The 14,598-nt window shown below is 47.3% G+C and overlaps 1 protein-coding gene across 1 annotated transcript in view; it reads right to left on the reverse strand.

Moving 5' to 3' along the window:
* The window catches only part of si:dkey-22o22.2 (neural-cadherin), a 389,498-nt gene that overhangs the window by 26,235 nt on the left and 348,665 nt on the right, over positions 1–14,598 (reverse strand). The window contains exon 28 of the mRNA XM_038808999.1: positions 6,531–6,697. Coding sequence (XP_038664927.1) covers positions 6,531–6,697 — 167 coding nt within the window. The remainder of the gene's footprint in view (positions 1–6,530; positions 6,698–14,598) is intronic.

Here is a 14,598-nt window from a genome sequence, read left to right on the forward strand (position 1 = left end):
CAAACAAAATTCCAATTAAGGGGCGATTTAGCGTGGCCAATCCACCTACCCTGTACATCTTTTGGATTGTGTGATGAGACCCACACAGGGAGAATGTACAAACTCCGCACAAACAGTGACTCCTTAAGACAGACCGTGTCAGGGCTGGGTTCAAACCCGGGTCCTTGATACTGTGAGGCAGCAGTGCTAACCACTGTGACACCATGCCGTCCTGGTCACGTCTTTTTTTTGTCTTTTTTTCTTTTGCAGACTTGATGGGCCGAATGGCCTACTTCTCCAACGTCGTATGTCTCCATACAGCCTAAACCAGCGCAGAAGTGAGAAAGAGCTCAGGTAGGGGGAGAGACGGTAGTGGTACTCGCCTTCAGCGAATTCAAGGAGGCTCCGGCAAAACTCGCCGAGGACGGGGATTGTTCCTATGATGACACAGAGCTTGGCCTCTTGCAACAACCTAGTATGGATCTCAGCCCTATAATTTCACCAAATCCTACAATTCACAGAATGCCATGTACTCAGAAATAGCTTCAATACATTCACTAAAATTGTCCTTTTGTATTTCTCAGGTACCAGCAGATCAGGTCCAGCCAGCCAGCCCAGCAGCTCACTGAACCCCAGGGGAACGTCTGAGATTGAGGGATCTCAGGAAGAACTGTCACAGCGCTCACCCACACACTCCAACAGTGGAGAGACACACACCTTGGTGGGGCATGGTTCAAGGTTAGACTCTGGGTCACTTTCGGGAGAACACCTCACAGACAGGTCCCTGCAGCTGTTGAAGGCAGAGACAGCTCAGGCCTCCGGCTGGAGATCAGCCACCTGCTCAGTCCCAGTCAGATGATGAGCCACTGGACGTAGTTGCCAGCTCACTGATGGAGATGTCAAGAGAGCAGCAGACTATCGGGCAGAGCTTCAAGAGTCTCTCAGCAGACTAGAGTGCACAATGGAGGGGTTCATCGCATTCTGTATGTTGTCGTAGCTCCAACATGCAAGAGTTTCAAGGCCCACATGGGAAGGTTGTCCAGGCCCTGGGTCACTGTCCGTGTGGAGTTTGCACATTTTCCCATGTCTGTGTGGGTTTCGCCCCCACGACCCAAAGATGTGCAAGGTAGGTGGATTGAACACGCTAAATTTCCCCTTAATTGGAAAATATGAATTGGGTATTCTAAATTTTAAAAAAACATGGGAAGGTTGGCAACCTCTATGGAGACCTTGGTCCTGCAGGCCCCATTGGATTAGTGTTTGGTCCTGCATTCCATGGCCACACATCCTGGTGGGCACCATCGGGATGTAGGGTACATGGGGACCAGACAGCTTGACCACATTCCAGGTGCCCCACCTCTTCTGGCACCAACAGGGAGGGCGAGCATCGGTCAGACACCCCATGGGTCTCCACTCAGGACCCTGCAAGGGTGTGTGGAGTCCCCTCTGCAATGGCCCACACCAACTCCAGCAGTGTAAGCTACCGAGGGTTCTTCATCCCCGAGTAGGAGGCCCTTATGAGGTCTGGCCCCTCCAGGGCTCGGGCCACAGAGGATGTCTGGCAAAGTCATCACAGACATCAGGACCTAGCAGTCGGCAGACTGCCTTTGCCCCTGCTACAGATGTTGGGGCTGCACCAAGGTGTAGCGATAGGGTTAGGAAAGTTAAAAAGTTTTGATTTTACTTCAGAGTCTGTTGTGCGTTGTCAAGGGGATGTGTGTAATTCTTTATTTATTTATTTTAAAAAATAAAATAAATTTATTGTTCCCAATTAAGGGGCAATTTAGCGTGGCCAATCCACGTAACCTGCACATCTTTGGGTTGTGGGGGTGAAACCCACGCAGACACGGGGAGAATGTGCAAACTCCACACGGACAGTGACCCAGGGCCGGGATTCGAACCCGGGTCCTCAGCGCCGTAGGTAGCAATGCTAACCACTGTGCCACCCCTGTAATTCTTTATTAGATGTGTAAGATGGATGAGTTCTCAACATTTAATCCTCAAGGAATAACAATGGCTGAGGGGGGCTCATCAGAAATGTGATTCTCTGCGTTTCGTGACTGAGAGTGTCCCAAACCATGACAGACACTTTAGGGTGAAAGCCCAATGCTGGTCCGCATGCCCCTTGCGATAGTGTTTACATCCTTATATGGCGGAGAAAGCATTTAATGTTGACCCACACCATGTTCTTCCTTGGTGGACTTTAAATTGACAGAGTGAGCACATTAGCAGGACTCTAATGAACACAGCTAAGATCTGATCCCATGAGTCGTGATTTCTTGAGGGCCAAGTGTGAATGCAGGAGCTGTCTTCTCAGCGATGGTTCAGCTATTACCTCAGAAGTCACAAAATGGCTTGGAGGGTTAGTGGAGATGTTTCCTGATGATCGGATTAGTGTTGCTCTTCTGAAACCTTTCAGCTATTAGGGTATCTTGGGCACACCTCCCATGTCTCCCCTCCTCCATGGCACCAGCACGTTCATGTTGTCCCTCAGCATACCCCTGGGCTTCCTGCACCTCCTTATCTTTATCTTCCGAGGAGGTCTCCTCCTCCTCCAGTTCACCCTCTGCCTGGGCCTCACTTCTCTGCATAGCCAGACTGTGAAGGGCACGGCAAACCCTCTCCAATGGATATTGCAGAGAGTCAGCAAATTCAGGAAACTGAATCGCATCTTCTGAAATCCTATGATCTGCTGTATGAAGAGCATGTGGTGGCATTAGCATCGTTGTACCTTTCCTCGGCTGGAGTCTCAGGGTGAGGCACTGGAATCATTAGCCACTGTTTAAATGGGTAGCCCTTAACCCGCAGCAACCATCTCTGCAGACTTACTGGCCCTTTGAAGATCTCAGGTACCTAGGAGGAACTGAGGATGTAGGAGTTGTGGCCAGTCCCAGGGAACTACAGATGTCCCCTGTGACCCTCAGTACACCCTTTGCAGCCCAGTAAAGCACCCGCCATGCCCAGGGACATCAACTGTAGAACTGCCCTGCGCACCAAGCTGTGCATTTTTCCTTTGAAGCACACAGCCCTTGCCCCTCTCTGCAGCTGGGGTACGCCATGCGTCCAATTATTGCTCCTGCTGCATGGCCGCTCCACTTCAGCATTGTCCCCTTTCTCTGAATTCAGACTGAGGTCTATATAGCCCCTGGATGCCAATCATCTGTGACTCCTTCCCATTTTGCAGCAAGAACATCTGCACTCTGTGACTCCGTTCTTTCAGCCCCTAGCCCCTGAATTAAATGGGAGCCTTGATATCATTCCCATTTCCCAAGAGGACTACTGACAACAATGACATTCACAAAGCACTGCGGCCGCAGCTTGTTCAGTGTTTGTGAAAACTGTCCTTAATGTGCTACACTAACAGGCTCCCACCACATAATCTACAATCTGCATTCATCCCTTTCCAATAATACACATGCTATCCCTTAGACCCCCTTATTTGTTTGCGTTTCATGCAGCCTTGTCTGGACCTAGCTTCCTTCCCCTTGGTCATCCATCTGTCTTGCATTGGTTTATCTTCATCGGTCTCCTTGCCCCTCTGCCTGTCTGCTTGCACCTTCACCCTACCCCATACCCCACTTGCACAGCCCCCCTTCCTCCTGTTTTGCCCTTCCCCTACCCCCTGTCCTTGCACAGCCCTCCTTCCACATTGCCCCCCTTGAGTTGGTCAAGGCATTTGATGTGTTGGGCAGGCATCCTGTGTGTCAATCACTGCCTGTCTGCACTCCATCATATACATGGATGTATATTATAACAGCATTAACCCCGGTCTCATCTTGCACCCATTCCGGTTTGAACTTCAGTCCTTATTGCGGTGGCTATATGAGTTCAGAAGCTGTACAGGTAGACATAGGTGTGTGGTACCAGGGGGAAGGAAACCTCTGTACTCCCCAACCCCAGATACAGTACTGATCAGACTTGGTGACACAGGGGGATGCATGAGTCCAGCAACACAGTGCTGTCCTTGAAGACCAGCTCGGCATGGAGATGGGGGACTGGAACCAGTCTGCCTGGCAGAGTGGTACACAGCGCATCAGGAGCAGTGCAGCACTATGGCAGAACGGCTTTGTTACACTCACTTCAAAGTCTCTTGCGAACTGAGGGCCACCTTGTGCACGCCCTTTTACTATCGGGTTTCAGACCGCTGCAATTCACATTGGCATGATGCAAGGTTCGAAGGCCTGATGAGATTCCTGTGGGCAACTGTTTTAATGAGCATTCATGAGATGTAAATGAATGCAAATGGCACTCACGCCACCAGCCAGTGGGAAGACCATCCCGCCATTAACCTGCCATTGGGAGAACTGCAACCTGATTTTACGCTGGCAGGTTTTTGACTTTTTCTCTCCCGCTAGATTCTCCGCTCTCGCCTGCCACCAAACCCACTTTGGGTGGGATGGGAATATTCCGCCCTGTAAGAATATGTCAGAGGTTGAGAAGTCTGGCATGAATAACTCACCTCCTAACTCCCCCTAAACCTCTCTACCATCTGTAAGGAGTCAGGAGTGTGATGGAATACTCTCTACTTTCCTTTTTTATTGTCGAATATTCAACAATATTCGAGAACCACATTATCATCCAGGACAAAGCAGCTCACTTTACAGGCACCTCATCCGTCACCTTAAATACTCACTCCTTCTACCACCAGTGCCTAGTGGCAGTAATGAGTACCATCTACAAGATGCACTACAACTTGCCAATGCTCCTTCGACAGCACCTACTAAACCCATAACGTATATTACCTAGAAGGTCAAGGGCAGCAAATGCATGAGAACACACTAACTTCAGATTCCCCTCCAAGTCACACACCACACTGTACACCAAATCAACTGCAGTGGTTCAAGGAGGTGACTCACCACTGCTTTCTCATAGGCATTTAGGAATGTTCACAAAATGCTGGCCTAGCCAGCAACACTCATATCTCATAAGAATATAAGAACATAAGAACTAGGAGCTGGAGTAGGCCATCTGGCCCCTCGAGCCTGCTCCACCATTCAATGAGATCATGGCTGATCTTTTGTGGACTCAGCTCCACTTTCTGGCCCGAACACCATAACCCTTAATCCCTTTATTCTTCAAAAAACTATCTATCTTTATCTTAAAAACATTTAATGAAGGAGCCTCAACTGCTTCACTGGGCAAGGAATTCCATAGATTCACAACCCTTTGGGTGAAGAAGTTCCTCCTAAACTCAGTCCTAAATCTACTTCCCCTTATGTTGAGGCTATCACCCCTAGTTCTGCTTTCACCCGCCAGTGGAAACAACCTGCCCGCATCTATCTATCTATTCCCTTCATAATTTTATATGTTTCTATAAAGTCCCCCTTCATCCTTCTAAATTTCAACGAGTACAGTCCCAGTCTACTCAACCTCTCCTCGTAATCCAACCCCTTCAACTCTGGGATTAACCTAGTGAATCTCCTCTGCACAATAAACAGAATACAAGGACCTAAAAGCATTTTACAAAATAATAAACGCAGAGTTAAAGGAGAAGGCGAATCTAGAGGGTATCTTCATTATCAAATCCTTTGTGCTCATTAAAAAAGAGGAATGTGCCTCCTCTCCAATATGGGATATCTTTGAATTTGTGAGTAATTTTCCCCAAAGATAGTGAAAGAGAAACATAAGTAGGCCATTCAGCCCTTTGGGCCAGTTTCACCATTCAATTAAATATTGACTGACCTGGACCTCTCGTCTCTATTTATCCACCTTTGCTCCATATCTCTTGACACCTTTACCTAACAGAAATGTACTAATCGTCTTCATTTCACTCCTAAATGGCCCAGCTCTGATTTTAAAATATATACAATTGTTCTGAATTTCCCCACCAGAGGAAATAATTTCTCTCTATCTAACCTATCGGATTTCTTTATTATTTTAAGACTGTGTTTAGATCACCCCTCAGGTAAACGGAAGTGAATACAAGGCAAGTTTATGCAACATGTCTTCATCATATCTTTGAAACCTGCTAACATTTTAGGGAATTTGTACCATAAGCCTCACCCCCATTCCCCCTGTCCCTCCACAGAGATTTCTCAAAGCTGATCACTGTACCCCAGATAGGGTCTAATCCTGGCTCTACAACTGGAGCATCACTTGCACCCCTTTGAGATAAAGGCCAATATTTTCCTTCTCTATTACCTTTTAGACCTGTGCATTAGCCTTTGGTTATTTGTAAAGTTGAACACCAAAATTAATTTGCTTCTTCACAATTCAGCCTCCCACAATTTAAAAGGCATTCTGATTTGTTTTATCTTAGATCCAAGGCGGGCGGCTTTACACTATTCCCCCCCCCCAATTAAGTGACATCTCTCATTTTTGGTCTCCATTAACAGTCTCCAAAGAATTAGGCCCATGTACATCACTGAGTGATGCATTAACTCACATGGATATATGAGAATTGCGACACACCAGAATGGCAATAATCTCACGGAGGGTTCTTGATGCATCACAATGTCTGATAGTTTAGGAATTAATTATTGGGAAGAGCTATGGCCAGCTTACCCTCTAGTCGTGCACCTGGCACTTGAATAGATGTTCTTGGTTCCTACCTCCAGTATAATGTATTCGCTGGTATCCTTGGACGCGAGGCTGAAGAGAGAACAGTTGGGTTTGCGGGTACGAAGCATCAGCTGCACCTGTGTCCTGCGAGTGCTGAGAGCACCTTTCTGCTGATACTGGATTAGACTGTCCTTTTCAAAGGACCATTCCGGCAGAGCTACAGGGAACAGAAAACATAAAGAGCCATTTGAAACATAACAAAATACTTTTGTATTTTTACATTCTTAAATTAAAAACATTTTCACAAAAAATGAAGGTGTCAATCAGTGATTGTGCCACCACAACGTTAAACTACATTATAACATTTATACACTTCTAACTGATCTCTGGTCACATAAAACGTATTAACTGGAAGGGTGGGGGTGGGAGAGGGGAGGGTGAAAAAGGGGGAAAAGTTTGTACAGACTGTATAGTTGATTGCTGGGAAGTATGTTTCCCGGGGTGTTTGTGTTGTAGCCTGTTTTGATACATGTATGTAATAAAATACAGTTTTTAAAAAACGTGTTAACTGCATTTTTAATTAGGTGTTCTTCACTATTCCAGAAAAATTGCAAATTTTGTGTAAGAGCAGCGATCTGAATTTTAATCAACTTTTCTCACAAGAATAAGAAAAAAGGTCATTTGCTCTTGCTCAATATTAAGGGGTCCCTCAGACAGCGATGAAAAGATAAGCTCCACCCATCTTTAGGGGGTGATGGTAACGAAAATAATCCATTTGAATGGACTTAGTCACTACTGTTTCTTTAGTACAATTCCACAGCTCTATCCTGGGGCTCCTTCCTGCCTGGTTGATGCGCTGAAAACATATTTCTTTTTATTCAGACGTTCTGTTTCACTTACGGGGCTTCAGGCCAATCCACATCCAACAACCTGCTCTGAAAATTCTGCTTGCACTTTGACAGCTGTCACAAATTCCAGCACAGCAGTTGAGACAATACACAACATTCTAAAACAATAGACAATATTCAAAAGAAAACAATCCACAAAATTCTGGTCTCTGCTGCTAAATGCATATACATTGGATTACATAGACAATAAGGCAGAGAGACAGGCTATTCGGCCCAACTTGTCAGTGTTTATGCTCTGTTCAAGCCTTCACCCATCGTTTCTCATATAAATCTATCATCATAACCCTCTATTCCCTATCTCTCATGTGCTCATCTAGTTCCCCCTTAAATGTATCAACCAACTATTTGTTTCAATCATTCCCTGTGTTAGCGAGTTCCACATTCTTGCCACCCTTTAAATAAAGAGATTTCTTCTGAATTTCCTATTCAATTTTTTGGCGACTACCCTATATTGACACCTCTAGGTATATGCTCTTCCCTACGAGAGAAAACACTCTCTCCATAGATGAGGCATGCATGTGTAGACAGAATGTCCGAGTGGAGTTTGTACATTCTCCGTGTCTACGTGAGTCTCAACCCCACAACCTAAAAAGATGTGCAGAGTAGGTGAATTGGCCACGCTAAATTGCCCCTTAATTTGGAAAATAAAACAGGTGTGGGCATGAGCAGAGGATTGGACTGTGAAACTTCTCACTCCCTTTTTTAAAAATTAATTTTTACAGGGATGTGGGGTGCATTAGCTAGGGCAGAATTTATTGCCCATCCCTAATTGCCCTTGAGAATGCCCTTGCTTTGAATATGGGTACTTGGTGAGGGTGGAAGAGTGTGGGGGATGTGTTTTTGTGGGGTGCTTTCTGCGGCCCCTCGCTAGCAAGGTGCAGTTCGCTGGTAAATGGGAGCGAGGTGGGGGGGACTGCGGCTCGCTGAACCTGTTTAGGCAAGTTTCGGCGTGCCTAGGAAGTGTGAATGGTGGGGGAGGGGGATTGTGGGAATGAGGTGGTTTCCAAGAGGAAGTGTTTGGGAGCTTTCTGGGAAGGGGAGTGGGCAGGGGCAATGGGTTGACAGTAACTGGGGGCGAAGGATGGGTCCACCCGTTGGTTGCGGTATGGCACCATCTTGTGTGGGCTTTGGGCTGTGGAATTTTGGGGGAGGGGGCATGTGAGCATCCCCCAGCGGGGTGTTAGCAGGAGGGGGGAGGGGATGGGAGACCCCCAGTCCGGCTGGTGACATGGAATGTCTGAGGCTTGGGGAGCCCGATGAAACGGGCGAGAGGTTTTGTGCATTTGAAGAATTTGTGGGTCGATGTGGTGCTCTTGCAGGAGACCCATTTGTGAGTGAAGGACCAGGTAAGGCTTGTTAAAGGTTGGTTAAATCAGGTGTTCCTCTCGGGGTTTGATAGTAAGGCCCGGGCCGGGGGGGGGGGGGGGGGGGGGGGGGGGGGGGGTCAGTCTTAATTAAGAAAATAATTTGTAATAAGATGGAGAAGGTGGTGGCAGACCGGGGCGGAGGTATGTTATGGTTAAGGGGCTGTTTGGAGGGAAAGTCGGTGGTTTTGGCAAGCATTTATGTACCAAACTGGGATGACGTAGATTTTATGAAGTGGATTGTGGCGGCCTCCTGAGCATGGACGTGCATCAGTTGATCTTGTGGGGGCAACCTGAACTTCAACCTGAAAATGGACCGTTCCAAGCGGGGGTTAACTTGGGGCTACTGCCGTTTCATTAAGCTCTCATTTTAGATACCTAGGGTGCAGCTGGTTTGGGATTGGGCACAGCTCCAGAAGTTAAATTGTATGAGTTTAGTGAGTAGGGTTAAGGCGGATTTACAGAGGTGGGACAGTCTCCCTCTGTCTCTTGCTGGGCAACTGCAATCGCTGAAGATGAATACTTTGCCACGGTTTTTGTTTCTATTCCAGTTCTTGGTGGTGTTTCTACCGAAGACATTTTTTGTGGGGGTGGAAGGTATGACCTCGTCATTTATATAGGCGGATAAGGTGGCGAGTATTTGGAAAAGAGTTCCACAGAGAAACCAGCAGTCTGCGGGTTTGGCTGCCGACCTGATGTACTATTACTGGGTGGCGAATGCGGAGAAAGTGTTGGGCTGGTGTGGGGATCAGGAGGCAGTCTGGGTGACAATCACGTGTTTGAACCAGCGAATCACAAACACATGCTATGGGCCTGTCCTAAGCTAGTGAACTTCTGGGCTTCCTTCTTCAGCACCATGTCGACGATCTTACAAAGGGAATTGGAGCCTGGTCCCTGGGCTGTTGGAGCTGCCGGAGCTGCAGGCGGGAGCGGGGTTGCCGATTGCTCGCAGGCAGGTTCGGCTGGAGTGGAGGTCAGCTTTTCCACCCAGTGCCTCGGCATGGTTGGGGGAACGTCATGGAGTTATTGTACCTTGAGAGAACTAAATACACATTGAGAGGTTTGATTGGAAGCTTTTACACAAGATGGCAGCCATTTGCCATGAATTTCAGGGAATTGGTCACCGTCAAAATCTGGGGGGGGGATGGAATTGTTGGGTGGGTGTTTGTTTTTAGGGTTGTTTATCTGTTTTGCACTTTTGTATTTATATATTCAAAAAAAGTTCAATAAAAATATATTTTTAAAAATTGCATTTGAGAAAGGGGCGGTGAGCTGCCTTCTTGAACTGCTGCAGTACATATGGCCCCTTCACAAATCCATGTGGCTCTCCCTGACCGACTGGACTTTTTCAAGGTGTTCAGTTACCACATCTCTGATTACAAACTCCAGGAGTTTCCCCACCACAGGTGTTAGGCTAACTGTTCTGTAATTCCTTGGTTCCCCCCTTTCACCCTTCTTAAAAACTGGAGTGACATGTGCAATTTTCCAATCCAGAGGGACTAGGGGTGGGGAGCATTAAAAGATTATAGTTAGGGCATCTACAATGTGCTCCCCTACATCATTTAACACCCTTGGATGGAAACCAGCAGGTCCTGGAGATATGTCACTCTGTAATTCCATTCATTTCCTAGTTACTGTTCTGTACTTATGTTAATTGAAGTTTTATATTGTATTGTTAAGTGCATGATCTTCAAAGGCAACCACAAGTGAAATGCTGGGAACAACACCAATCCTTGTACATGGCCTTCTTTGACCTCACAATGGCCTTTGATATTGACAACTGTGAGGGATAATTGGAGCTTCCTCCTCGGTGTTGGCTAAACTACAGAACAAAGGTGAATCTTTTCAACCTCACTGCCTGCAGGTCAGATCCAAAGTTGTCTCTTCCTCTGTCATTGAACTGTGTGCTGTGTCTGCACACACTCTGAGGCTAAGCTCCAAGCCATCATCAACACCTCCACCGAGGCATATGAGAGCATGGGCCTCACACTAAACATCCGGAAGACAAAAGCTCCCCCACCATAAAGCACTGATCCCCCGCTCCCCCCAAAGTTATCAAAATCCATGGCAAGACCTTAGACAATGAGGACCACCTTCCATACCTTGGGAGTTTACTGTCAACAAGGGCAGACATCGACAATGAGGTTCAACGTTGCCTTCAGTGGGACAGTACAGCCTTTGTTCGCCGGAGGGAGAATGTTTGAAGAGCAGGATTCAGACCGGCACCAAGCTCACGGTCTACAGAGCAGTAGTGATACCAGCCCTCCAATATGGCTCAGAGATGTGGATTATGTACAGCTGGCACCTCAAACCCAGGGGAAGTACCACCAACGATGCCTTCACAAGATGCTGCAAATCCATTGGCAGGATAGGGGCACCATTGTCAGTGTTCTTGCTCAGGCCCCCACCCCCAGCATCGAAGCAGCGACCATGCTCGACCCCTCTGGACAGGCAACATTGTGCACATGCCTGACACAAGACTCCCGAAACAAGCGCTCTACTCGGAGCTTCGGCACGGCATGCGAGTCCCAGGAGGGCAAAGGAAACACCGAGGACACCCGCAAAGCCTCCAAAGTACCCGCCGATACCTGGGAATCCCTCGCCCAAGGCCGCCCGAAGTGAAGGAAAAGCATGTGGGAAGGCACCTTGAGTTTCACCGCTGACAGCAAGATGAAGCCAAGCATTGACAACAAAAGGAATACGTGGCAGCCTGGGCACTCTGCTCACCCACCCGCTCTTCCAACCACCATCTGCACCACCTATAACAGAGGCTGCAGGTCTGGCACTAGACTCCTCAGTCACCTGAGAACTCATTTTTAGCGTGGAAGCAAGTCATCCTTAACTCCGAGGGACTGCCTAAGAAGAAGTAGTAACACTGGCCATTAGGAACACCAGGATGTCCAAGGTTTTATGGCTGGTGACTGAAGGGAGAGGGGATGTGTGTGTGTGTGTGTGTGGGGGGGGTTGGCCTGTGATTTGAAAATGAAAGGACCGGGCAGCACAGTGGCCCAGTGGTTAGCACTGCAGTCTCACAGCACTGAGGGCCCAGGTTTGATCCCAGCTCTGGGTCACTGTCCGTGTGGAGTTTGCACATTCTCCCCATGTCTGCGTGGGTTTCGGCCCCACAACCCAAAGATGTGCAGGGTAGGTGGATAGGCCACGCTCAATTGCGCCTTAATTGGAAAAAATAAATAAAAATAAAAATAAAAATGAAAGGACCACCAAACATGTGAGAAAGTGTTTCATTTTTTCTCCTCTTTTAACCTTTGCTGGCACATTGTACACTGACAACTGCTAAAGTCATTAATTTCCAACCCCCCCCGCATTTCCTCACCATGCCACCTCTCAAGGTGATCCAGCTTCACTGAAAACAGTACAACATTTATGCTAATTATGTTGAGCACAGTGCCTGAGTCAAGGTCAAAAGTGAAGGCCTGGACTGGAGCAAGATGAAGTTATGCTCTCATTGCAGTTAATCGGAAAATCTGCCCCTTTATTAATTTCTCAATCCATTCATCCCATTATCCTTTCCTGTTCCACAAACGATTGTGCTATAAAATCTGTCATTCCAAATCCTTCCACGTGATGGCAGTGTTGACATTAAGCAGTACAGGATCTGCTGGGGGGGTTTTCAACTTGCTACAAAGCAATCTTTTTCAGCCTGATGTTTTAAACATAGGTAGAAGCTATATTTTGCCTCAGTTTTCCTTGGCTGTCCTGCCCGAAAGCTGTCAGCAAAGCAAGGGATAATAGACAAAATCAGGCATGCCTTATCCCTGCCCCAACCTTAATTTCTTCCCCTGTTCCTGGTCGATCAGTAGGAGACTCCTTCCTGCTTGTGGTTTGAAAGTGCCAGTGTGGAGGCAGGTCCTTTGCGGGCTGCACCATTTCCCTACAAGCTGGCACTGTGTCCACAAACTGTAGGAGTTGTGCGGAGCAGGGTGACGGTGAGAGCAGCAGCGGCATTAAAACCTTCAAGTCACTGGAAAGGGGAAGGATGAAAGAAAGAAGGTCCATAAAACAGGTGGTGTTTTAGTGGGATCAGTGCTGGAGCCCCAACTATCCACAATCTATATTAATGACTTGGATGAAATGAAGACTGCTGTTTGGACAGATGATACAAAGTTAAACAGGGAAGCAAGTTGTGTCCGCAAAGGAATGCAGAGAGTGGGCAGTTATGTGAGTGGGCAGACAATTTGGCAGATGGAGTATAATGTGGGAAAATGCAACGTTGTTCATTTTGGCAGGAAGAAAGGAGAAACGGAATATTACTTAAATGGAGAGAGACTGTGCAGAGGGATCTGGGTGTCCTTGTACATGATTCACAGGAAGGAGACAGAGAACCTAGTGGAGTGGTGCAACGACAATAATCTATCCCTCAATGCCAGCAAAACTAAAGAGCTTGTCAGTGACTTCAGAAAGCAAATTACTGTACACACCCCCGTCAGCAGCAACACGTCATTTAGGAGTCTGGTAACAGCGGGAAAGAAGCTGTTTTTGAGTCTGTTTGTGCGTGTTCTCAGACTTCTGTATCTCCTGCCCGATGGAAGAAGGTGGAATGGGGCTGAGGTGGAGATGGTTAGCAGTTTCAGATTCCTAGGGGTACATATCTCCAAAAATCTGTCCTGGGCCCACCCACTTCGACACTACCGCCAAGAAAGCACAACAGCACCTATACTTCCTCAGGAAACTAAGGAAATTCGGCATGTCCACATTAACTCTTACCAACTTTTAGATGCATAATAGAAAGCATCCTATCTGGCTGCATCTCAGCCCGGTATGGCAACTGCTCGACCCAAGACCGCAGGAAGCTTCAGAGAGTCGTGAACACAGCCCAGTCCATCACACAAACCTGCCTCCCATCCATTGACTCCATCTACACCTCCCGCTACATGGGGAAAGCGGGCAGCATAATCAAAGACCCCTCCCACCCGGCTTACTCACTCTTCCAACTTCTTCCACCGGGCAGGAGATACAGAAGTCTGAGAACACGCACGGAAAAACTCAAAAACAGCTTCTTCCCTGCTGTTACCAGACTCCTAAATGACCCTCTTATGGACTGACCTCATTAACACTACACCCCTGTATGCTTCACCCGATGCCGGTGTTATGTAGTTACATTGTGTACCTTGTGTTGCCCTATTATGTATTTTCTTTTATTTCCTTTTCATGTACTTAATGATCTGTGAGCTGCTCACAGAAAAATACTTTTCACTGTACCTCGGTACACGTGACAATAAACAAAAACAAAAACAAACAAACAAACAGGGGTCAGCCTGAAGATACAATAAGTAATCAGGGGGTCAAATGGAGCGCTGGCCTTTTTGTAAAGTAGGGAAGTCTTGCTACAACTGTACAATGCATTGGCAAAGCTGGTGAGGCTGCACCCACAACTGTGTACAGTTCTGGGTTCTTTACTTAAGGAGGAATATACTTTAATTGCAGGCAGTTCAGAGGTGGTTCACAATGCTGACTTCTGGAAAGACGAGGTTTTCTTATGAGGAAAGATTAAGCAGGTTGAGACGAAATTCATTGAAGTTTAGAAGAATGAGAAATTACCTTATATAACCCTGTGTATCAGTGTTTTTCAAACTTTTTTTCCGGGGACCTATTTTTACCAACCGGCCAACCTTCAGAACATATGCCAGACGACCTTCATGACCCACAATGGCAGACCTTTGCGACGCACACTGACCGCCTTTCGCGGCCCACGCCGGCCGATCTTCGCGACCCCCCATTTTTTCTTACCTTGTTTGTTGCTGACAAAATGTAGGAATCGCAATCGCGCTCAAAGCACACGATGGTGACGTTCAGGGGCCGTGACCTGCTCGCTGCCTCCCTTCAGG

Source organism: Scyliorhinus canicula, chromosome 10, assembly GCF_902713615.1.
Source record: "Scyliorhinus canicula chromosome 10, sScyCan1.1, whole genome shotgun sequence".
NCBI lineage: Eukaryota > Metazoa > Chordata > Chondrichthyes > Carcharhiniformes > Scyliorhinidae > Scyliorhinus > Scyliorhinus canicula.